The sequence below is a fragment of the Brachyistius frenatus genome, unplaced genomic scaffold (assembly GCF_029030835.1).
Source record: "Brachyistius frenatus isolate BFR_SWC_R1_liver_20210118 unplaced genomic scaffold, ASM2903083v1 Contig_266, whole genome shotgun sequence".
NCBI classification, from domain to species: Eukaryota; Metazoa; Chordata; class Actinopteri; family Embiotocidae; genus Brachyistius; species Brachyistius frenatus.
Window position 1 is genome coordinate 405,894 of NW_027210865.1, and position 24,249 is coordinate 430,142.

At 44.3% G+C, this 24,249-nt stretch overlaps 2 protein-coding genes and 1 long non-coding RNA gene across 7 annotated transcripts in view; 1 reads left to right on the top strand and 2 right to left on the bottom strand.

Moving 5' to 3' along the window:
• Positions 1-911: 911 nt before the first annotated feature.
• Positions 912-5,629, top strand: yars1 (tyrosyl-tRNA synthetase 1). Its single transcript, XM_069721504.1, is given in 15 exon segments — positions 912-1,017; positions 2,152-2,226; positions 2,312-2,458; positions 2,547-2,722; positions 2,833-2,962; positions 3,081-3,161; positions 3,789-3,881; positions 3,990-4,125; positions 4,228-4,313; positions 4,446-4,578; positions 4,746-4,780; positions 4,782-4,850; positions 4,991-5,184; positions 5,272-5,413; positions 5,519-5,629. Coding segments are annotated over 14 exon segments (1,590 nt in total). The 5' UTR covers positions 912-1,017; positions 2,152-2,169.
• Positions 5,630-6,359, bottom strand: LOC138634524 (uncharacterized). Its single transcript, XR_011311987.1, has 2 exons — positions 6,178-6,359; positions 5,630-5,942 (listed from the first exon to the last, which is right to left on the bottom strand). It is a non-coding gene; the product is annotated as an uncharacterized lncRNA (long non-coding RNA).
• A 37-nt stretch (positions 6,360-6,396) lies between these two features.
• The window catches only part of nhsl3 (NHS like 3), a 40,900-nt gene continuing 23,047 nt past the window's right edge, over positions 6,397-24,249 (bottom strand). For 2 of the 5 annotated variants that reach the window (XM_069721499.1, XM_069721500.1), the window contains exons 3-10: positions 13,892-14,050; positions 13,706-13,749; positions 13,360-13,501; positions 12,324-12,431; positions 12,065-12,231; positions 11,759-11,956; positions 8,195-11,639; positions 6,397-7,711 (exon numbers count right to left, since the gene is read on the bottom strand). In XM_069721499.1, coding sequence (XP_069577600.1) covers positions 7,671-7,711; positions 8,195-11,639; positions 11,759-11,956; positions 12,065-12,231; positions 12,324-12,431; positions 13,360-13,501; positions 13,706-13,749; positions 13,892-14,050 — 4,304 coding nt within the window. In that variant the 3' untranslated portion in view covers positions 6,397-7,670. Of the gene's footprint in view, positions 7,712-8,194; positions 11,640-11,758; positions 11,957-12,064; positions 12,232-12,323; positions 12,432-13,359; positions 13,502-13,705; positions 13,750-13,891; positions 14,051-17,595; positions 17,858-24,249 lie in introns of those variants that run through there. The other 3 variants (XM_069721503.1, XM_069721501.1, XM_069721502.1) reach the window with 3 other exon arrangements.

A 24,249-nucleotide genomic window follows, 5' to 3' on the forward strand; every position in this document is an offset into this window, starting at 1 on the left:
ACACTAAACTTCTCTTTATTTTTTTTTATTGTATTGTGATACGAGACCAGATATTGTCCTATTTTGGATATCGTAACATCATAGCGTGTATATTTCTGGTTTTTGAAGGCTGCATTACAGTCAAGTGATCTCCTTTTCTGAACTTATCATCTGACCTAATATTTCCCTTTAACCGCAAAGTCATTATACCCGCATTACTGATTATGACTTATCACAAATCTCATTATGTAAATGTTTTGTGAAAGCACCAACAGTCATCCCCACAATATTGGTACAATATTAATATTGAGCTATTTGGTCCATAATATTGTGATATTTGATTGTGTCCATCTTGCCCAACTCTACTTCTCACATGTCAGTAAACGTCTACATGATCCACTATCTCAGCAAAATCAAAAGATTGAAGAAAAATTCAAAAAAACTGAAAACTGATTTTGAGACTCTTCTTTCTTTTTTTTTTTTATACTCAATCATGTTACCGACCTGTTGCCAATTATCCTAATTAGTTGCGAAATGTTCGACCAGGTGTTTTAAATTATTATTATTTTTTTTTTTATTAATCTTTACACAACTTTTCCAGTCTTTTGTTGCCCGTCCCAACTTTTTTGGGGATCTGTTTTACATAAAACAGTCATAAAACAATACAATTTCTCCGTTTCAACATTTGATATGTTGTCTTCGGTCTGTTTGCAATTAAATATGGGTTTATGGGATGTGCAAATCACTGCAGTCCGTTTCTATTTACATTCTCACACAGCGTCCCAACTTTTTGGGACACACTCAAATCAAGCAGATCATAATTACCGGCTGCATGTAGAAAACGTGTTGATCTCAGTAAACATTTTACTTCCCTGGAAAAGAAAATCTGAAGTTGCACCTCCAGTTTACTTCGCTCGGCACTCGATTGCTTTCCCTGGAGGTGCCGTGCCGCTGACGCAACACGCCGACGGGTCCGTCGCTGCTGGCCGGTCTCTCAGCCGCTTCTCTGCGTAAGAAGAGGACGGGTTTGAAAGGTGGGTCAGCGGGATGTGCACCGAGGCTTTTAGGTGCACCGATGGGTGAGATTAAACGAAAAAAAAAAAATATATATATATATTATCCTCGAGCTGACGCGGCTAAACAGTCCCGTCAGCTGTTAGCCGCCACATGGTTTCGCTGCTAACTAGCCACGCAGCCCACGCTGGCGTGTTCATTCATGGCGTGAATCGAAGTAAAGTAGCTCGCTCTTCATTTTGAAGTCGAATAAATCGTAATATTCTTGACATACGGAGGAACATATTCGCGGTCTTGTTTTCTATTTTGTAATTTCCTACTCCGCTCCGCGTCATCTTCCTCAGGCTGACTCACGGTCTGAAGGGGAATCGGCCTTCAGACAATAAGAGACATTTACAATTTATTATAATGTTTTCGTCTTAATAATAAAAAAAAAAAAAAACGTCACAAGTTACGAAGGTTTCGGTGAGAAGAAGAAATTGTTGGGAAGCAGCCAAATTAGCTTTTTAAAAAGAAATGTTCCTGTTGTCAGTGAAGGAAAAGATTGGGGGCGTTTTACAAAATGTTTTTATTACTTACAAAAATAAAAGCCTAATCAGCGCATAAAGCTGCTGTTTTTATGTCAACTGAGTTGAGATTAAAAAAGAAAAAAAAAGGATAGTCATCACCAACTTGTGACAACAGGAGTAAATAAAAAGGCATATCAATATTGTTCCTAAGAAAAAGTTTGCAATCACCCTTATGTGTGTGTTATTGGATGTAACCCCGGTTCTATGAGTGCATGCGTAGCCCTCCATCTGTATGTGAGAGAGGAAGCAGGAGACCATTATATCTTTTTACACTTTTATTTAGTTAGTAATAGCCTTCTTGTATGTATGATGCCTATCGATAGATTAAAGGCTTCATCACTGCAGGATTGCAGAATTAAGATTTTGGCTAAAACTACAATATTGGAGGTCATTTCTGTGCCTCAAAGAAAGTTTTTGGGGTCATTCTGACATTTCTTGGTGCCCCCTTCATTTTGTAAGGTGACTTATTATTGTCATTAAGGACGGCGTTAAACCCGAAGCGAGTTCCTGTGAATTTTTCGAAAGACAAAAGGAAAATGAAAGAGATGCCTGAGCGCTTATCTTTTTTTTTTTTTTTTTTTTTTTTTAGTCAGAGGGGCCCGTTGCCATGGAGGATCAGCTAAGTCCAGATGAGAAGTTCCACCTCATCAGCAGGAACCTCCAGGTGGGACATGCAAACATTTCTTCACAGTGACTAAAGCTCTCTGTTGTAGCTCCGTCTCATCAGACTCTGGTTGTGTGTATTGCAGGAGGTCCTCGGTGAGGAGAAGCTGAAGCAGGTACTTCAGGAGCGGGAGCTGAAGGTGTACTGGGGTACGGCGACTACGGGCAGACCCCATGTAGCTTACTTCGTCCCCATGTCCAAGATAGCAGACTTCCTCAAGGCTGGATGTGAGGTGGGTCAGAGCTCGCCGAGTGGGTTTGTTTTATTTGTCTTACTTACCAGCGGCTTATATGTATTTGTTTGTTTCGTCCTGTCTTCAGGTCACAATTCTGTTTGCAGACTTGCATGCCTTCCTGGACAACATGAAAGCTCCGTGGGAGCTGCTGGAGCTCAGAGTGAAGTACTACGAACAGGTGATCAAGGCCATGCTGGAGAGCATCGGCGTGCCTCTGGAGAAACTCAAGTTTGTCAAAGGAACCGACTACCAGCTCAGCAGGTCAGTGCTGCTGACGGCACTCCGACACTTACTTAACATGCGCCGTTTAAACTTTACATTCACTGAAAGGAGACACTGAGACTGCAGCTCTGTGTCTCCATGTTGGTCAGAGAGTACACTCTGGACGTCTACCGCCTGTCCTCCATGGTGACGGAGCACGATGCAAAGAAGGCTGGAGCTGAGGTGGTCAAACAGGTGGAGCATCCTCTGCTGAGTGGCCTGCTGTACCCTGGACTGCAGGTAACAACACTGTGACAGGTGGAGGAGGAGCTGCTGGAGACGTCGCGCTGCTACAACGCAGTGGAGTAAAATATCTCAAATGGCTCCTCTTTCAATGTCCTTTCGTGTTTGTCCTCAGGCTCTGGATGAGGAGTACCTGAAAGTGGACGCCCAGTTTGGAGGAGTTGACCAGAGGAAGATTTTCACCCTGGCGGAGAAGGTATCCGGCACCTTTGCACTTTTACAGGGTTTTTTTTCCCCCCCGAACCCAGAACGGGCCGCTCAGCTGCTCTGAACTGTGATGACGTGTGCGTCTAATGCAGCCTCCCAGCCGGGGGTACTCGCGCTGCTGCAGCTAAACTGTGCTACAGACGAGAGAGAAATCTGTTAACATCACAGGAGATTCAGTTTCGAATACCTTATTGTTTGTACAGTAAGATATGAGCCTTGGTTTACTGTTTGTTTTCAAGCTGTGTGAAGTTGCTGCTTCACCAGTAAAAGCTTTCCACTGGTGAACTGGCACAATGCTTTTACTGTGACGAACGTAAAGGGAATGCAATACATGTGTTACAGAGCTTCATCGGCAGTTCAGGAGAACTACTGCACCTTTCTGACACATCATTTTCACCGTAGACTTTATCATTTCAGCAACTCGATGATTAGTGAAGCAGTGGCTCTAACACTTGGCTTATTTCTGACATCAGTTGATTTGTTTGAGTTGGTTTGCTTGGGCTGATGGACAACTAAACCGTATAGAAGCGATAAGATTCAGGTGTTGAAGTGCAGACATCCCAGCAGCTGTTTTAATACGGATCCGTAAAACCTCAAGTTAAACTCTTGTCTGCAGTACCTGCCCTCTCTCGGCTACACTAAGCGCGCCCACCTGATGAACCCGATGGTACCTGGACTGACGGGGGCTAAGATGAGCTCGTCAGAAGAAGTAAGGCTGCAGAACTGTTGTTTGTCAAGGAAAGAAAACGATTAAAAGTTCAGATTTGTGTGGAGACACATGGCCAGTCATAACTTTGTTCCCGGTTTGTGGCTGCAGGAGTCGAAGATCGACCTCCTGGACTCCAAAGAAGATGTGAAGAAAAAGCTGAAGAAGGCTTTCTGTGAGCCAGGCAACATCCAGAACAATGGAGTCCTCTCTTTTGTCAAATATGTGGTCTTCCCTCTACGAGGAGGTAGAAAACTTGAATCTGCTATTGTAGCTTTGGCTTCAGACTTTTCCTCGACTTGTTAGAAGAATATAAAATGGGTTGATAATTGGGATCATTGTGTTTCAGAGTTCTGCATCAAGAGAGACCCCAAGTGGGGGGGAGACAAAGTTTACACTGTGTTTGAAGAAGTGGAAAAGGAATTTTCTGAGGAGGTAAAGTGCAGTTTAACTGTTGATAAGGAGAATAGAAGCTCCTCTTAAGGTACATCTCTGCTAAAATATAACATTTTCTCCTCATGCTGTGGTCTAACCGTTGGTAATCTCTCGCTTTTTTTTTTTTTTTAGACGATCCACCCAGGAGACCTGAAGGCTTCAGTGGAAGCTGCTCTAAATCAGCTGCTGGAGCCGATCAGAAAGAAGTTTCAGTCTCCTGAGCTCCGCAAACTTACCAACACGGCCTACCCCGACCCCTCAAAGAGTCAGTGTTTAACTTCATGACTAATCTGACACAAAGTGGGAACCGTCTTCATGCTGAGACTTAACACTGCTGTGTGTGTGTGTGTGTGTGTGTGTGTGTGTGTGTGTGTGTGTGTGTGTGTGTGTGTGTGTGTGTGTGTGTGTGTGTGTGTGTGTGTGTGGTATCAGAGGCAGGAGGGAAGGGTGCTAAGGCTGGAGGAGGAGGGGGAGGACGATGAGCTGGCCCCCTCCAGACTGGACATCAGGGTGGGAAAGATCGTCAGCGTGGAGAAGGTATGTGATAATAAGCTGAGGCCTGATTATCTAAATGATAAGTAATCGGATCTTTGTTTTGGATCGTCTGCGTGGAGATGATGCCGTTTTATCGCTGCAGCTGGGTTTTTTTTGTCTACACGGGTTCCTTCTCTTTCCAGCATCCAGACGCCGACTCGCTGTTCCTGGAGAAGATCGACGTTGGCGAGCCGGAGCCGAGGACGGTCGTCAGCGGGCTGGTCGCCTACGTTTCGCAGGAGGACCTTCAAGACAGGATGGTGTTGGTGCTGTGCAATCTGAAACCCCAGAAGATGCGAGGGATCGAGTCTCAGGCCATGCTGCTGTGTGCCTCCGTGTGAGTGTCATTTCTGTTCTACACAAAGACAAATGTATCCGTCAGCCGTGTCGTTTGACTCCTCTGACGTGTCTGGTTGATCTCCAGCGAAGGAGAGACCAGGAGGGTGGAGCCTCTGGACCCTCCGCAGGATTCGTCGCCAGGGGAACAGGTCTTTGTGGAAGGATACGAGACGGGCAAGCCAGACGATAAACTCAACCCAAAGAAGAAGGTGTGGGAGAAACTACAGGTACGATCTCTAGTCTGAATAGCCAATCATCACAGTAATAATGACTTTACTTAAATATCAGAACTTTTAAAATACAGGACCTGTTTTTTTTTTTTTAAATTTCAGGTCGACCTGAAGATCTCAGACGAGTGTGTTGCTCAGTGGAAAGACAAGCAGCTGATGACCAAACTGGGACAGATCACATGTAAAACACTCAAAGGCGGAAACATCAGTTAAACGCACACACACGCACACACACACACACACACACACACACACACACACACACACACACACACACACACACACACACACACACACACCACTGAAGCTGCTCCTGCCGGCCACACGACAACAAGAACACTTTCATGAAGAAATCGCCATGGCAACAATATCAAACTTCATCTGGACGTTTCTCGGAGAATGATGGGACGCTGACGCCGGAAGTCTCAGATGTGTCGGACGAATTCTGTCTCATGCTTTTACTTGTATGTAATTCCTACAATCACAACAAATATGTAACTAATCAAACAATAATTGATCACTTTGCCTCTGTTATTTGGAGCCGTACGGTGTGACGAACGCATTTGAATATTCACACAACAAATGTGCAGCAAATCGGAGATAACTGGACCTCTTCAGTTAATGGATTTCGGTATCTAGGGCTCATTCCTGGAAGAATATCTCGGGTTTCTAAACCGGAACTTAATGCTTCGGTACTTTCCTGAACACTATTCTTGTTTGCCTTCATGGTAAATGTCAGGGCAGGGTCCCATCTGCCAAACCTAGATAATAAGGATGGTTTTATGATATCAGATGCATATAAAAATCAATATGCCTTGTACTATAAGAAGGTTGTATATGGAGCAATGTTGCCGAAAAATCCACGTCTGGACATTAAATGTCATAATCAAATAATGCATCATCTCTAATATGAAATAAACGCTGGCTGAATTCGGTGGTTTGCAGGAATAAAATGTGTGTTGAATGACAGAACCTGTAAAACGGAATGCAGGAAACAGCATTTAATACACTTCATTTTTTTTATTTATAGAAGTAATAACTGTACAGAATTCTTTATAATCAACCAAAACATAGATTTTTCTCGACCCATTAGGAAGAGTCAGTATAATTCACTTACCACTGATTCTGCTGGGGGGGAAAGTGTTTTTATTTTTATTTTTTATTTGTGCAAATAGTGACGAGCTGGATCTGCCACCATTAAAAGGCTTCGGGCCAAAGTTGTAAGATACAGAACGTTTCATAAAAACACTGACCTCACACTAAAAGTCTGCTCCAGTGTATCAATCATCCAGGGCCGACCACCACGTCCACGGCCCTGAAAGTGGTTTTCAGATGAAAGAGATTCTTAAATAGTTCATATTTGGTAGGAAAAAAAAGGTGACTGACAGTGCTACTAGTGGAAACAACCACACATAAATAAATAGGATACTTGTGTTACTGTTTTCCTTAATGATTTTTCAGAAAATGTTGGTCTGCTGTTTACTACACCACCTGAAAGCATCTAGTTGACATTTTAGCAGTTGCTGTATTCAGATGCTTTTTTTTTTTTTTTTTTCCTGTTTTATGATTTATCATCTGTAGCGTTACAAAAATGCCTCTGTCGCATCTGACGAAACATCTCTTTCTTGTTTGTTTACGGCATCCCTTTTTCTCTTAATACTTTTCCACACAAGCGGGACTGAAACTAAAGCATGGCAATTTTAGTTTTTCACTCAGATGTTTAAGCAAGTTAGCGACGTGTCCCGTCCTGTAATAGATGCTCTCGTCAGCCTTTCTGTGTGAATCCCCATGACAATTATGAATTATATATTACAACAGGAAAACAAAAAAAAAAAAACAGACAATAAACCTCTGTACAGAAATGCTTTTTTTTTTTTTTTTTCCGAGCTGCAATTACCAACTACCAAATTCAACCTCTGGGAGGCGATCTCACACAAGCCAAATATTAGCAGTTCAGCCAATGTACACCATTTCACCCTGAGGGGCCTGAAAGAGGAGACAGACTATACCTTAGAAAAATACTCCAGAATAAAGCTATTTTAAGAAATTGGGAGTGACACGTTTTTTTGTTTTTGCATAAATATGTAGGAAGGCCATTACAGGCTAAGGCTTTTGGAGAGGACTTAACAAACAACAACACTCAGATGGTTGAGCTTCATGACTCTCGGTAATGTCAGTCAGTCCTTGACTTGTAGTCGTCGCTTTTTTCCTCCGGCGTGAGTCTGGGTCTCGGTTAATCACCGGGGGAGCTCTTTCAAAACAGTGTTTCAATTGTGTCCGCTGTCACTCGTGTAGCTGGTGGGCGAAGACAAGAGGAGGTTAGCCATTACGGCATTGCCATAATACAGTTACAGGAACACGCGTAATGACTATTCTGTCCTCGTGTTATTGAATTACTGCGCCATGATCACGAGCTTCACATTAAAGTTGATTACAGCACATGCTTGCACATTTGACTGGAAAGAAAAGCTGCAGGAAAGCCAGCAGCATTTATATTGTGCTGGTGCAGGATGCTGCTCGTGTGTGCACTTTCTTTTTGCTGGTACACGGAGCACAAAACATTAGCGCAACATGAAACTGCTCTGCTGTTCAAATTCAGGGTAATGCAAGGATTTACAGTCTGCTTTGTCATGGCAAGACACCGGTACGTGAGTTATTGATTTATGCTCAATCAGCCTTCGAGAGTTTACAAACTCAGCAACAGTACACTGGAACTCGTGCACGAAAGCTATCATTTTCACGTATTTAATGATACAGGATCACGCTTACTGCACTTACTTGTACTAGCTGTTACTCCACTCATATGGTGTACTCCTCCGTTTGCTCCGTTTCCTTCCACGCTGAGCTCCGTCTTTGTCGAACAACTGGGAGGATTCGGCGAAGGGCCGATGCTGCCGTGCGCCGGCTTCTTAGCAACTGGCGGAGGAACTTTGTCGCACTTCACTCCGCCATTTGAGAAAGCAGCGGCCTTCGAGAGGTCAGACACCTGCATGAGCTCGGCCGCCAAGCTCTGCTTCAGACTCGCCTGCGCCTCCGGGGACGAGGCAGACGCAGTCTCTATGACGACCTTTTTTGTGCTCCGAGAGAAGATAAAGCTGGCGGTCGAGGCCGGGGACTTGTGCATGTCACATCCTTCAGGTGATTTCAGAGGCAGAGCGCCTGGTTCACTGACGCAGCTGAAAGTGGGTGATCTCACAGCCAGTCTGGAGGGCAGACCGTCTCTTGAAGACATGGCTGCCGTTTTCATACGTATGGCTTCCTGTAAGCGCATCGAAGGAGTGCTCATTGCCACAGAGGATGGTCTTACGGTGTGAGGGGGAGATTTCAGTGACAAAGACTTGCGGATGGGCTTTTGAGGAATGTTTTGAGTTCCTTGGATTGAGACCGGGAGATTGTCCTGAACTGGAGCTCCCTCGTTTGTGGACTTGTCCTCGGAGGGAGCTTTCACCTGATCTTCAGTCATGTTGACTGACCTGAGGCGAACCATCTGAAGCAGGGAGGGGGTGACGAGAGGTATGTTGGCATCCTCTTTGGGAATGGGTGCACTTTTGTGCCGGGAGAGGAGCTCCTTGCTCCTTGCGTCTCGAGATGCCACACTGGGTTGTCTTCTGAAATTAACCCCGTGGGTTAAACTCTCTGCTGGTAGAGGCGGTGCGACTGGCACAGTAGTTGAAGCAGAAGGTTGAGGAGTGACGGGAAGCACACAGGCAGACTGATCTTCAATTTTCAGTGAGTTTCTCTTCAGGAAACTGCTGGGAGCCATTACAGCCGTGACTGTAACAGGGCTCTCTGCTCTTGTAGTAGGTGGGATGGGAGGGGATTCCACAGGTGGAGGTGAGACACTGTCTGAAACAGATGAAACATTCTGCACTAGTTGGCAAGAAATCTCCTCATCAGTGTTAGAGTTTGAAACTTGCATAACAACCACTGGTTTGTTGTCATCTACGGCTGGTTGTGAAATAGCCGGGGGCAAATCTGGACTTTGTACTGTACGCAGCTCTGTGATGCAACTGTCCACCGCATCTGGCACGCTGTCTGTTATTAATGGTGGGGGAGGTGGAGGAAAGTCGACCTCATCCCCACCATCGAAGACAGGGTCTCCTTCCAGAGGAGGCGGAGGAGGTGGCCAGCAAGACTCCACAACGTGGATCTCCTCCTGTACCCGCTGTAATTCGTTTGGTGGCATGGATACTGACGAGGGAGGCGGTTTCCTTGACAGAGGAGGTGTAGGGTGGTATGGTGGGGGAGGGGTAGGCGGTGGTGAGACCTTATTCATTTTGGGCACCTCTATTGAAAGCGTCTGCATGGATGGGACTTCGCTTCTGTCCATCTCCTCCTCGCGCTTATCAGCCAAGGCTGTTACATCGTTCCCTGAAGACGTTTGGTCCTCAACAGATAGATGAACCTCCGTTGTGGCACTGCGACTCATTTCCTTCAGCTGTCCCTCCAATGACTTCTCTGTTAACATCGTTTCCTCTCTGTGCAGCACTGTCATGGGTTTCTTCATGACAGGAGGGGGATCTTTCCTTGGAGTTGTCTCTTGACCCTCTGGGTCCTTCTCTGCAGAGATATTACTCTGTTCTTGTCTCTGGATGTCAACACTTGCCTTTCCTTTGGCCTGGATCAAAGGCCTCTCTTGTTCTCTACCTGGACATTCCCTCTCCTCCCGCTCCATGTGGACACCTTCTGGATGTGTTTCTGACACTGTCTCAGGCTTCGCTTTGTTCCCTGACAGTTCTGAGACACGTTCACTCGTCACTGTCTGGTCTTCAACTAAAACTCGTAACTCCTTTCTGGTTTCAGTCTGGGTTCCTGCCTGGTTATTTGTGCTGCCCTGTACCTGTGCTGGGTTGTGGGCGACATCGCTGACATTAGGCCCACAAAGTAGCTCAAAGGTGTGACTGTTGTGCACCCATGTTTCTGGAGGAGGAGGACATGGTGCTTTGACTTTAGGAGGTGGTGGGATGTTCAACAGATCTCTGACTTCCACTCTCAAATTTTCCGGATTGCTATTTGGTGTTGCAACAATGAGTGGTGACACCTGTGGAGGCAGACTTAGGCTACCTGTGGAAACATCTGGATTGACGAGCTCAGATGTTCCCGATGATAAAGAGGTAAGCGAGGACGAAGGAGAAGCTGCTGAAGATGATGCACGAGACACGGATCTCTCTGGTTTGACAGGTTTCTTCTTGTGTTTGTCTGGGGAGGTTGGGGAGATCCCTTTTGGGGAAAGCGTTGGGGTGCCACTCTGACTTGAGTAGCCGCTCGAAGGGGACATGGTCCGTTCAAATTTCCCCCCCTCTGAGGGACTTTTCTGTGGGTAGGAGGTGCTGGACTCTTGCGGTGGATCTGTTGCTCCTCCAGACTCACCAAAAGAAGCCTGTTTGGGGCCCGAAGGAGATGAGGAACAATCCGGAGAGCTGGACCCAGTGGAGTTCGATGCAGGTGTGAGGATATTATTGGTATTTGGAGTAAGCAACTTTGTGTCATCCTCTGCTGCAATATTTTCTGTGGTAGATGTCACTTCCCCAGAAACAGAGTCGCTGAGTTCTTTGCTATCAACGAGAACCCTGTAGTTTGCCCTGATCTTATTACCATGCAGTGAGTTTGTTCTTTGTGGAGGTGCCGGGGGTTGCTTGGTCTTCATAACCGAAAGACTACGAGCGGAGTTGCGCTTGTTCTTTGCATCTTCCCCAGCACCGGCCTCAGACCCTGGTCCTGTAACAAGCTTTTCCCCTTTACTGCTGGGGCTGCTAATCATACTAACTGAGCTGCGGAGACTGACAAGGTCTCGGTCCCCACCAGACTGCTGTGCCAGACTATCCTGCAGATTACGACCCCCTCTGTGCGAGTCACCGCTGCGTGTGCTACCCTTGGAGGATGCAGGGGAGGAGTTTAAAATGGCGGTCTTTGAAGACTGCGACTCGCTCCAGTTTGACCCCGAAGCTGATGTGGGCATCGGTGCAGAGTCATTGTGGGAACTGTGAGTCTGGGAGCCGTCACCATCTGATCTTCTGGACAACATAGGGCTGACAGATAAGTCCCCTGATGTCAGGCTGCTTTTGCTTACAGTGCGAACACTGCTGCCATGGTTGACACTGAAGCCACGAGTCCGGCTGCTGCTGCGGTCAATCTCAATGACTTCAACAGAGGCTGGTAAGACAGCATTAGGGATGATCGTAGACAAGTAGGTGGCCTGGGGAGAGATGGACATCACTGGACCCTGGAAATGAAGAAGAATAGGTATTTCACATCGACGTGTCACGAATGGACAGCCATACAGCAAAGATTCAAGGAATTTTAAGGCCATATCCTTCACTGACAGCCCCATGCCTTTCTTACTGGGGGTTCCTGGAGGAAGTTAAACATCGAAGGAGAGAACGAGAAGGAAGTGGTCATGCCGGGTACTGCCAGGGACTTGGGTCTCAGCATGGAGGTGGGGCAGAGATTGGAACCAAAGCTTTGGTGGTTGAAGGACTGCTCGTCTTGGTAAACTGCCTGGAGGTGCTTCTTCACCAGCTGTTCATCTTTAAATGTCTGCTTTGGAGTGAACACAGGACCATTTTTGAATGATAAAACCATATCAAACCTGTAATGTAGGTTCAAACTATTCAGACTTAGTTAATTCTATCTGGAGAAAACTTTTACCTCCAACTCTGAAAGGTGCACCCTTGCTCCCTCCTTATTCGCCACTGGAGTCCCTCCATCAACCGTAGGAATTATAACAACACCTGATTGGCTGTCATTGACATGCCTGCTGTGATTATGGTGCTGGGTAGAAACAAGTGGCTGAAAGGTGGAGCTTCTGTGCAGAGCTGTAAAGAAGGCGGATCACTATCAATGACTATCAAGGATACATGTGTTTTTGTTTCAGTACGGGATGGTGATGGTGATGCTGTGGACGTACCGAGCTCTTTCTGGACCTGGTTGGGAATACCCATGATGGTGGTCCTCCTGCTCCTCTTCTTGCTCCTCTCTAATCTTTTTACTGGATTCAGAGGCTTGAATGTAGAACCTGTAGGACAAAGGAAAAACTGTAGATGATGGGGCTAGATGACAAGTCAGGAGATCAACTTTATTACCATTTATCTTTTGGACAATATCATGTGCACAAAATTGGAGGGAAAACCATCGAAAAGTTGCAGCGATACTTCAGTCCAAAACACAATGTCAGTTGTTTTACCAAAGTCAGAGGGATTCATCATTATTTCTACAGAATTACATGACAATCCGTCCAATAGGTGTCGAGATACTTCAGTGTGGATCGACTCTGAAGCCTCCTTGCTAGCATGGCTAAAAAATTTAGTTTGGCACAGAAGAGCCAACTGGTGAAATGATTGGAGCAATGCATGGAAATGAATTGAAATGCAGGGAAGTATATTAGAGTACTTCTTAAGGATTTTAAAAAGGATGTTTGAAACACAATCAGAATACCAATCACAGTGCCTGCGTGCACGCACACACACGCACACATGCACGCACACACACACACACACACACACACACACACACACACACACACACACACACACACACACACACGCACACACACGCGCGCACACACGCACACACACACAGAATAACATGCCTTGCCTTCCGCAGTACTGTCCTCAAATGCATCAAACTTCTGAGTAACTGGAAAAAAAAGCTTCAGCTGTGCTTAAGAGTGTGTGTGTGTATTAGTGTGTGCGCGTGTGTGTCAAGTTTCTCTTCCTTTGATTTCACACCATAACTGCAGAGGCACAGAGCAGCTGGGAATGAGACATGCATGCTAAGTAAGAACCCGTCATGACTCGTCATAGGCGGTACACTCAGGAACAAAACTCAGACTGCTTTCACAGCCGCTATGATCGGCTCCTGTTTCTCTAAGATGAACATGATACAGATGCTTTCTTTCCGAACACTTCTACACACACACACACACACACACACACTGTCATTACCTTGGCGGGTAAGCACAGGCCTAGTCAGCACAGCAGAGGTTACTGTGGTATCAGTATTCCCGGTGGTGGATCTTGACTCCGGAGAGCCTCCTCCGTCCTTGGAGCTGACATCCTGTTCTGGACGGAGAGTTTCTGTGGACTGCTGGGGCGCGCACACACACACACACACACACACACACACACACACACACACACACACACACACACACACACACACACACACACACACACACACACACACACACACACACACACACACACACACAAAACAGTGTTTAGTTAGATGGCAATCTTTGTGTGTCTGAAGTGGAGGAAAATTATCCACAGAGCTTTTGGGGCCACTTACAGCAATGCTTTCATCGTCAGGAAAGTTCACTCCGTTCTTGTGTTCTGTGGGAACCAAATGAACAAAGTAAGAAACTCCATCTACAGTCATGTACATACAGAATCACCAGCTATGTAGTGATAGATAAAAAGATAGGGTCTCCAGGTTGTTCATGTGCATAGCAGCGATGCAGTGAACGTGTCTGACCTTCCTGCTGTAGTATCTTGAGTCCCTCCTGAGCCTCGGTGTGCAGGTCTTCCAGGTACTGTGGCCTGCTGCCCTCAATGAAAACATTCTCCTGGTAGTGCCGTGAGGCCGTGTAGTGGACCGTCAACTTCTTCTGGTCTTCAATCCCCTTCGGGCCAGCTGTTAGTCAGAGAAAAACAAAGAAGACAAATGTAATTAGGGCCCGAGCACTGAAGGTCGAGGGAATTATTATTCTTTTCGTTCCTTATTTTTCTCCGCAAAGAACTGCATTTTTGGAGGCTGTATCATATTCAAAAACTCATGAAAGTTGGTACAGCCGTCTCTCCCGGCGATAAGTTTTGTATTCTCGTGGAGTCGCGAGTGGGCGTGGCCAAATGGCTCACTAGCGCCCCCTAAACAGATGCCCCGGCAGCTACATTTACCTACATGCACGAAATTCGGTGGAGATGTACAAAAAGGTTCCAACACACTATTACGTCAACTCAACAGGAAGTCCGCCATTTTTAATTTAGTTGCCATTTTTGGCGATTCACACACGTTGTACTTTAACGAACTCCTCTCAGGGATTTTGTTGGACCGACTTGAAATTGAGTCCGTGCACTCTTAATATGTTTGGAATTAAAAGTTATCAAAATAATACATTTTTCGTCGATCGGTGTGCCCGTGGTGTGGAGGCCAAAAAGTGACCCAAAAGTCATGCATGTTGTTCAAAATATTACTGATGTTTTTTTTTTTAAGTCATGACAAATGGGGGGGATTGAACCCCAAACATTCTAGCTGAGGCAGCAGTACTAACCACTGCACCATTTATCTTCCCAGGAGTCAAACAGCATTGTGACAAATCTTTGTCTCACTGCAACCTAAAACGCCACCGTTCATAAATATTCATTCAAATGCGACCAAAATTAAACAAAATAGTAGATATACGTGTTTTCAAGGGGGTCTGCGGTGATATTAAATATCTTCCTGTATGCAAAACTTTTTCAATTTCTCCAAACATTTCAACTTCACTAAAAGTTGAATCACCATCAACAGGCCAAGGTGGAATCTGAACCATTAATAACAACCTTGGTGAAGCAGAATATTTTACCTGTTGAGTTAACCGGACTGTCGGTTCAGAAAAGTTCAGAAAAAGGTCATACTGCAAAAAGTGATCAAAAAGTGATCCAAAATATCCAAAGTATGTTGTCCAAAATATTCAAAGAAAAGTCATACTATCGTATGTCATCCAAAAAGTGACCCAAAATTCATGTTTGTATAGAGTATATAGTATATAATATAGTCAGGGTGATGCAGTTAAGTTTGATGTTTCGCGGTGACACAGGAAGTTGATGTTTAAGGGCAAACGATGCTCCAAACCTCAAGAAACTTAGCAATTTTTTTTTAAGAATAAGGAACGAAATCGAGAAAAACAATTAAACTGCAAGCGAGAATATGCGGACCCTCGCATGCTGCACGTCAGGGAGCCGGCGGCCCCGACCCGCTGGATCCCCGACGTGCAGCGTGTGAGGGCCCGCATATCACTGCTTGCAGTTTAAATTTTTTTAAATATATTATAACCTGAAGACTGCAGTCTTCCAAACAGGATTGTAGACATTTAACAGCATCTTATTACACTTCTATTAATTGTACTCTGTATTGACCCATTTGGCAATTTGTTCAAGGCATTCGAAGCATATATTTTATTGTACTGTGACGCTTTTCCATTGGTGCTTCCCTGCAGACATCAACACACACTCAACAGGTGTCCAGTGTCCAAAACTTTTATCAGCTTTAGAGAGAATCCTCTGCACCTCCACCTGCCTGCGTGTTTATCGGTGAACATTTCACGCAGCACTCTCACCAAATCTCGTCAGACAAGTTTGCCCGTGGGTAGACGGCCCAGCCTGGCCGTGCCGTGCCGTCTGCACTAAACTATTGCCTGGTTAATCTCCTGCAGTATTTTGCTCCCTCGCTAGTCCCCCGGTGGGATTAGGTAATCTGGACTGCCCGCATGGAAAGATGCTACTGGACCACCTGCTGTTGGACCTCCCGTGTGGGAACTAGGATCGAGGTCTCCCTTCAGGTTGGCTTTATTCCATATCAAAGGTCAGCCAAAGAAAGAAAGTTGAGACTGAATAGAAAAATAAGCACTTAAAATATAATTACTGTTTGGACTGACGTCAGTTTTGGCAATGTTAGGTGTTGCCATGACCTTAACAGTGACACTAAACTACAGTGCTGACTTGGCAGACTTGCAGGGACCAACCCAATAATGCTTTCATTTTGGTTGTTGCTTTGTGGGAGGATATCAGGCGATGACTAGTTTTGCATTTTGTTGCTTTAAGTTTACACAAACGATAATATTTGGTCATTTATAAAGTGGAAACTCTCTTCTCTTGAATAATGTTGTACTATTAGCTAAAAAAATTTTTTTTTTTGGTGTGAAGACTTAAGAAAGATGTACTTTTGTGGCTTTGATGTGCATGTAAACACTATTTTAAGGGGGTATAATTGCAACTATAGTTACAGTGTCTAGAAAAATTATAAAATTGTTCATGTTTTTATTTTTGTCAGTGAGTTTTTTTGTATGTTTTGTGTTCTTTTCTTATAAATTTTGAGTGTTTGTTGTCGATGTACAAGCTATGTACCATATCATCATATTGTCTGTCATTATTTTTATCCACAAAAACATGAGAAATATTTCAAATATGGCTACAACAGCAGATATTGAACCATGATTTTCTTCAAATCTATGTAATTGTGAATCAGACAGGAAGCCACATCTTTACATAAAGTACGTAAAGCATAAGGGGTCCGATGCGGAGAGCATGACCTACTGTTTGGGAACTCAGCCATGCAAAGAGGCTAAAAGCTCAGCGAGGCAAGGGTCAGCGTGAGGTGTCCGCTTTCCATCCTTTGTCACTTTCAACACTGCGCTCCTAGTCTCACCTGCTCAGGTAAGACTGGGCAAGTGTGGATGAATATACTGTATGTGTGTGTGTGTGTGTGTGTGTGTGTGTGTGTGTGTGTGTGTGTGTGTGTGTGTGTGTGTGTGTGTGTGTGTGTGTGTGTGTGTAAGGGACAGACACTCCCACCCCCATCCTCCCACATTCACACAGGTGAGACAGCCCAGACACAATGTCCTACCCTGTGTGTGACTGTGGGAAATCTCTCTTCATTTTCAACCTGGGCCTGCCGGGGGAAAGACCAAGGAGCTCCACTACACAGCATTTTATCACACGTATTACTCACATACACGGAGCTGTAAGCACCAGTTGCGATTAATTGGAGAAGTAGCCCTCCCTGAGATTCAGCTGGACCCCCGCAGAAGGTTCAGGGATTTTGGTTGATTAAGACGATCGTCAAAAAAGTCAGTAAAGCCCTTTATCTCATTAGAGAGGACCCCCAACACTAATTCTGGCGTGCCAGTGTGTCTGAGTTTGTGAGACAGACAGACAGAAAGGATACCAGTGCACATTTTTTTGTTGTTGCAATTATCTTCACATCATTTCATTAAAGCAATAACAAGTTGAAAGTCCATACCCTCATGACATCAAACAAACCTTTAGGATATGTGAAGGGTTGAAAAACATAACAGGTAAACTCCAGAGAAAAAAATCAAAGTAAAGTTAAAGAGTATTACTGTCGTGTAAACCGGCGTTCATTTCTCACAATTCAAAGCTGCAGCTTGTCACATTCCTCCACGCTGAGTCAGCACTCACCCTTCTTCTTGAAGACAGACAGCAGAGAGTGGATGCTCTTCCTCAAGTAGACAACCATGCCTACACCAGCGCCATAGCAGACACACAGGATCAAAATAATGTAGCAAAGCAGAGTCCAACAAGTCCTCTTCCTGTCAGTGCTGAGAAAAACCCAAAGATCAGGATGCTCTGGCTCTCTGAGGTTTGGCTAAAGAGGAATAAAAAGCTTGACAGCAGTTTGTTAGAGTCCTCAGATGCTGCTGCAGAGTGTCAGAGTGACTTGAGAGAGACAAGTGCACAATAAGATCTGCTTCCAGCCAGAGCAGCCTGTCCCAGCTGCCTTATCCCTGAGTCTGATACCCTCCTCCCCCTCCCCCCTCTCTGCTCTCCTCTCTCCCTTCCTCTCTCGCTCATATATTTTGCTCACACTGGCTCTCTCCATTGTGAAATGATGAACCCCCACCCACCAGCAAAACGTCTGTCAAAGTTTGGCTTTCAGGACTCAACCACCCCCACTTCACCCAATATAGACAGACACGTGTGAGGTCGTATGCACACAGACGCCCTCCAGTTAGACCCTCCTTAAATTTATTAGTTTGAATACATTTCAGAGCCTAGACACACAAAACTGTGACTAGTAGAGAAATGGGTAAAAGATAAACGTAATTTTATTAACAGGGGCACTTAGCCAACTGCTATTGGATTTACACTGGTTTCAGTTATTGTGATGTAAAATATTAACTTAATCATCATTAGAATAACAGTAAAACGGTGCTGACGGATTTTGATTTCTACCTTTTAGGAGAAAACTGACTGTAATAAGGTAAAAATGATTGAATTAATAATCGCTTTCTTCAGGTTCTACTATAATAAATCTGCACTGGATTCCTTCTTCCCTATTTATGTGCTTATAAATCCAATTCTGGCTCTAATAATAGCTCAAATTACCTGATAATCATTGATATATTTTAAGTACGTTAAGTTCTGTTGGTCATGGTCTCCTCCCTTAATGGAAGCCTTTAGCATTTTGCATCTGTCTGATGCTGTGTCTCATTAATTGAGGGCTACAGGGGCTACAGTTGACAGCGAAGGTTGCGTCCTCGCAGTGGAAAGCTACAGTAAACAACCATTTCAATGCACTGTATGTTTCCTCCTCTTTGTGTATCCCGGCATCACTTTCCCCAGTGCCCTCTTCCTCTCCTCTTGTCTCCGCCGATCTGTCCTCCTTCACATCTCTCTCGGTCTCTGCCTCTCTCTTCCTGTCGGCCCCTCAGCCATACAGCCAACAAAGGTCTATTTTGAGTTATAAATAGCTGACATGGCCTTAGTTCATCATCTGTAATGGGGCTGCCTGAAGATGAGTTTCTGTGCGCCTACTAATGTTTCCAGACAAAGTGCAGAATGTAGGAAATACAACGCTGGTAAGAAAAAAAAACCTCTAAAAATGCTGATTCTGTGCCAAACAAACAACCAGCGCTGCGTGCCCCAATTATTTTCCTGGTGAAGAAGCAGCACTTTGATCCACTTGCCCTCCGAATGGATGTTTATTTCTATTAAAGTGGCTCGGCAGGGGGGCTACAGCTGGTCCGGACCAGCTGGAGGGTGGTAACACAATTGCTTTCACCCGTTCGCCCGCCGTCCCTCATTCTCAAACTGGACTACCACAAGACTCCTGGCTCTGGAAAAATACAGGAGGGGGGACACTAAGCTTCTGTCCTGTGAAGAAATCTGCCTCCCAGTGTCCCGGGTGAGATTGACCAGCTTGGGTTGCTGGATACGCTGCGGGGTGAGAATAAGATGAGGCCTTCAGGAGGGCAGCTTTAGACATGGGAGCTGAGCCAGAGGATTAACTCTAGCTTAACCTGTGCATCTCTTCACCGTCCATCAAACCTGACATTTGTCCCCCCACTACTGCCACCATCTCTTTTATACCACATTTCATGCCATGTCTGTGCTTCACATCCATGATAACATCGCCCCGGCAACCAATTCATACCCATTAACTCCTAATCCATATTAAATTCTGCAAGACACTTTACCAATATGGGACATCCAGGATCTTATGTGCATGAGAAAAGAGATTTGCTTCACACTGACGTGGCTCCTAAAGATCCAAACACCCAGTCCTCCTTTAACACAGACCTTTACTCTGTGCCAGTTTTTTGGGGGTCTCTGGCTCGGCCTGCGTACCCCCCTGTTGTTAACCAAGACCCCTTATATCAATATTCATGAGAGGGCCTAAAGAGACACCATCTGGTCCTGGGGGAGAGGGCAGAGGGGAAAGCGAGAGGGACAGCACATGCCATTCCACCGCATTAGCAGAAAAACACAGCGCAACACAAAGGAGGAAAGAAACATATGCTAACTTCGGCCTAAAGCACAGTCCTAGTTTTATTTGTCAAGTCAAGAAAGAAAGTACAGCCACAAATATTCAACTCCAGAGAGTCTGAATACTTCAGCTTTAAATCAGCTGGCGTGTCTTTTTAAGAGATGACCAGAGCTTGTTTTACAGCCTTCTAAAGATAATATCATAAATCACCAGAGGCAGACTGTTGGACTTGTTAGCGGGTCAAACAGCCTGAAGAAGAACCAGCAGACTTCAGGCAGGACACAAAAGTTGCTTGTTAAAATGTCAAAGGCCAAAAAGCATAAACACTTCATTAGTTGGAGCCACATTTAAAATAACGATAATCATCTAACACGCGGTTCTCCTCCACTGATTTACATCTTATGTTGTGAATTCCAGCCAGGAATGACTAATGAGTAAGAACCTACATTTGAACTGTATGTGTCACATACAGATGAAACAATTCAACATCAATTAATCATAGTGCAACTATTTCGATTCATCGTTAAATCCTTACAAAAACTTTTTGTGGTTTAAACTGCCTTCCTCTATACATTTGATTGTCTTCTCATTCTTTGATATAGATTTTGGTTGTTAGTTGGATAAAACGACACATTTGAGGACGTCTCCATGGAAAAGTGATGGAAATCCTTCAATATTTTTTGAGTCAAACAATGAATGAGATCATCAACAATAATAATAAACTTACTAAAAATAATTATAAACTTCATTTGTATAGCACTTTTCATACAAGAAATGCAGCTCAAAGTGCTTTAAAAAGTACAATAAAATCTCACTGCAGATTAATAAAAAACTAAAATAATTATTAGTTGCAGCTGTGATGTTATGAGGGCAACATTTTGTACCTATAGATTCAGTTATTTTCATTATGTTCATAAGAAGGAGCATACAAAAAGCAACTGTTGCACTTATAAACACATAAAACACGATAATGTTTGGGTTCTTACCCCAAGACTTTTTGTCTCTAGTTCAGATCAAACAAAAAATACTGACAACCACAATTCCCCCTTCTATCTTTAATTAGAGCTCACTTCTTTCAAACCCCACACCTGCAGTTCATTACGCAGGTCCCGCTTTAATTAAACAAAGTCTGAAGCCGAAACAACCCTGATAGCATCATCAGGGTTCATTTCTCTTTAATCTTGGAAAGCTCCCAGTAAAGCCACAAATGTAATTTTACAGGCTGAATATTAATCATCATGACAAAGTGAAATTCATGTGTAAAAAATCAGTGGACCTCCCCTTTAAATCCAAACTAATGAGATTCATTTTGCAGTTAGCAACTCGTCAAAGCCACCACACTTGTTCAATGAATTAAATGACTCTGGGATATAATATATAAAATTCACTTCACATCATTCACAAAATAACCCATCAACACTGACTGACCTATTCAACCAAAGCAGAATATATCAGTGTTACCAGAGCAGACGCCGATATACCACATACTGTACATACATCATTCCCTGGACTGTACACACCTATTGAACTTGCTCCACTAGAGAGTGCTGTATCATCTTCGACTGCGAGTATGATGCTGCAAAAACAGCAGGTCGTTCGATGAGGATGTTTACTGAGATACACAGGCTCAGTTTGTATTGATGCCAGACAAAAAGCAGCTAAGTGTAAAATATGACTCCCGGTGGACTGACCAAGCCCAGGCCCTGACGCTAACACACACACACACACACATGCACACACGCACGCACACGCACACATGCACACACACACACACACATGCACACTTATTGCCGTGTATGAGCTCATCTCATGTCCTCAGCTCAACCCTCACATGGGAGGAAGTGGGTGAAGAGAGAGAAGAACAAGTGATGGCTGCACCGGCTTTGTCATAACCTCCACGTCAGTATCAGGTGAACGTAACGGCCACTGGACTGTGACGAGCTGCAGGGTTTCCACTTCATGCCCGGCTGGCCTTGAAAACTGCCCGTGTTTATGTGTATTACAGGGTGTGTGGTTCAGTGCTCACATGCCGGGTTCATGAGGGAAAAAAAAGTGGGAGGACACCGGGTGACAGGGACATGGGCTGTAAAGTCAAAAATGTAAATGAGAAAATAAAGATAAAAGAAGCATATTGATCACTACGGTTGTAAAGTAGAGGCAGTGTCAGGACGCACACAACGTCACAGATGTGGATCATTGAGACGGAGGCTTGGGACTTGTCCTTTGTTCGTTTTCCAGTGTTTTAAGGCGATTACTCTCTTTGTTCTTAAAATTACCACCTGAAATTCAACTGCATGAGAACGTCGTCAATAATACAATGCAATTCTGATTGTAAGTGTGTGAGGATGTTTTTTGTGACGGTCCTTATAGGCCTAATGACCTGATGCTGTGAGTGGATTATGAGGAGGTGCCTGAGCAGTCAGTCTCTCTTTCCTCTGGGTTGGTTTGACTTTGGTCGATTTCGTTTAGTTTTCTGACACCTGTACATGTTCACACAATCACACACTGCACATATGATTGATGAAGTTTTCTTAAATAAATACATTTTACTTTAAAGAGTCATGTGTGGTCTCCACATTTTGTCCTTACTTTTAGCCACGTCGATACATTTGAACAAATTCAATGACAAAATCAAATGTATTAGTTTGTCTCTCAACACTTTCCAACTGTCCTGAACACTGCCTGAAGGCATTGTAGCATAAAACCTTAAAAAATGTATCAAACATAAACTCTTTTTTTTTTAAAAGGTTAATTTTCTTTAAAGTTTTGCACTTTGGTATTTAAGAAAGACTCAATCAGGATTCAATAATGCATTTATAGGGGGCTGCAAATGAATACATATTTGGTGAACTAGTGGATATTTACAGCAACTGAACGATGTGTGTTGAACTGACTCAAAATACATAAGTGTCCATGTTCATGTTAATGAAGAAACATGTAGCAGTGTGGCTCGCTGATATAGTTCATGGACAACAAAGGAACTCTATGGCACAGATGTGTTTTGTTGGTGTGATCAATTCATTGTTTGTTTTGGTCTTTTCATGGGATTTGTGAGAAATAAAATACACACACACACACACACACACACACACACACACACACACACACACACACACACACACACACACACACACACACACACACACACACACACACACACACACACACACACACATAGGTGTCATTATTCAGCTCGTTGCTGTTACTGATTTGTATTCAGTGGCTGCTGTGGTGGACTTGAGTTATGAGCGCCCTCTCACTGAGTGGTGTGGTATTAACCTGAGAGAGAGATGGAGGCTAACCTCCATCCTCCAGCCACATATCCAGTAGAATATTTCATGTATTTTATGACGATAATCTGGCCGCGTTGAAGATTAGGCTCATTCGTCACTGTGTTTATCTGATGAGAGCTAACAGTCGTAGACGGAGCACAAACAGTAAAACATACAAGATGTAAAACTTGTACAACGGGAAGCCTGGAGATGATGAGGAGATGACAGCGGGACCAAGAAGTAGACCAAAGGAAGGTGAAGAAGTGCGGAGGAAATGAGAGGATGGTGGGAGAATACAGGGCGTGGAGAGGACATAAATCACTGCGTACAGTAACTGTCACTACACACGAACCACCTGAATTTCTGATTACCTCTGGGTGGGACGCTGAGAGAGATAAGGAGGGAACGAGAAAGGAGGAGAGCTGGTTGATACTGAAGATGAAGAGATAAAAAAAAAAAAGAAGAGACAAATGAGTCCCGGTAGAATTGTGAACAAAACTGTTTCATTAAAAGTGTATGATACAAAAAACAAATTCTAAACACCGGATTATTTTGTGAGTACATGTGTATATATTATATTTCTCCACCATTAATTGGCCAAACCAGAAAGGGGAGCTGTCATTTCACTTGCTTAATGGCAAGCGGCAACCGTGACATCATCTATTGGTTTGTGAACTGACGTTTTGAAGTCTTGAGTTTGGCAATTTCAGCCATTATCATCTTGGTTCTCTAGAGCCAAAAGTGACCATATTTGGACGAGCTGGGGGTGGAACCCGAGGTCACTATGCCCCGCCCACCTATACCACTACCAACTGCAACCCAGGCATGTCAATCAAACCAGGTATGCCTCTCTTTGACACTTAATATCTAATTAATAATGGGAATATTTTCAGACGGACCACCAAAAGACTAAACAGAAGGAGAGAATTTAGCAAATGACACCATCAATTTACTGACTTTGTATTTTATGAGAGAATTTGGTGCTTTTTGAATGGGAGTGTAATGGAGGCAGAGTTTTTTCTTGGAGCCAGCCCCCAGTGGCCCTCTGTAATACTGCACTTTAAGGCACTTTGG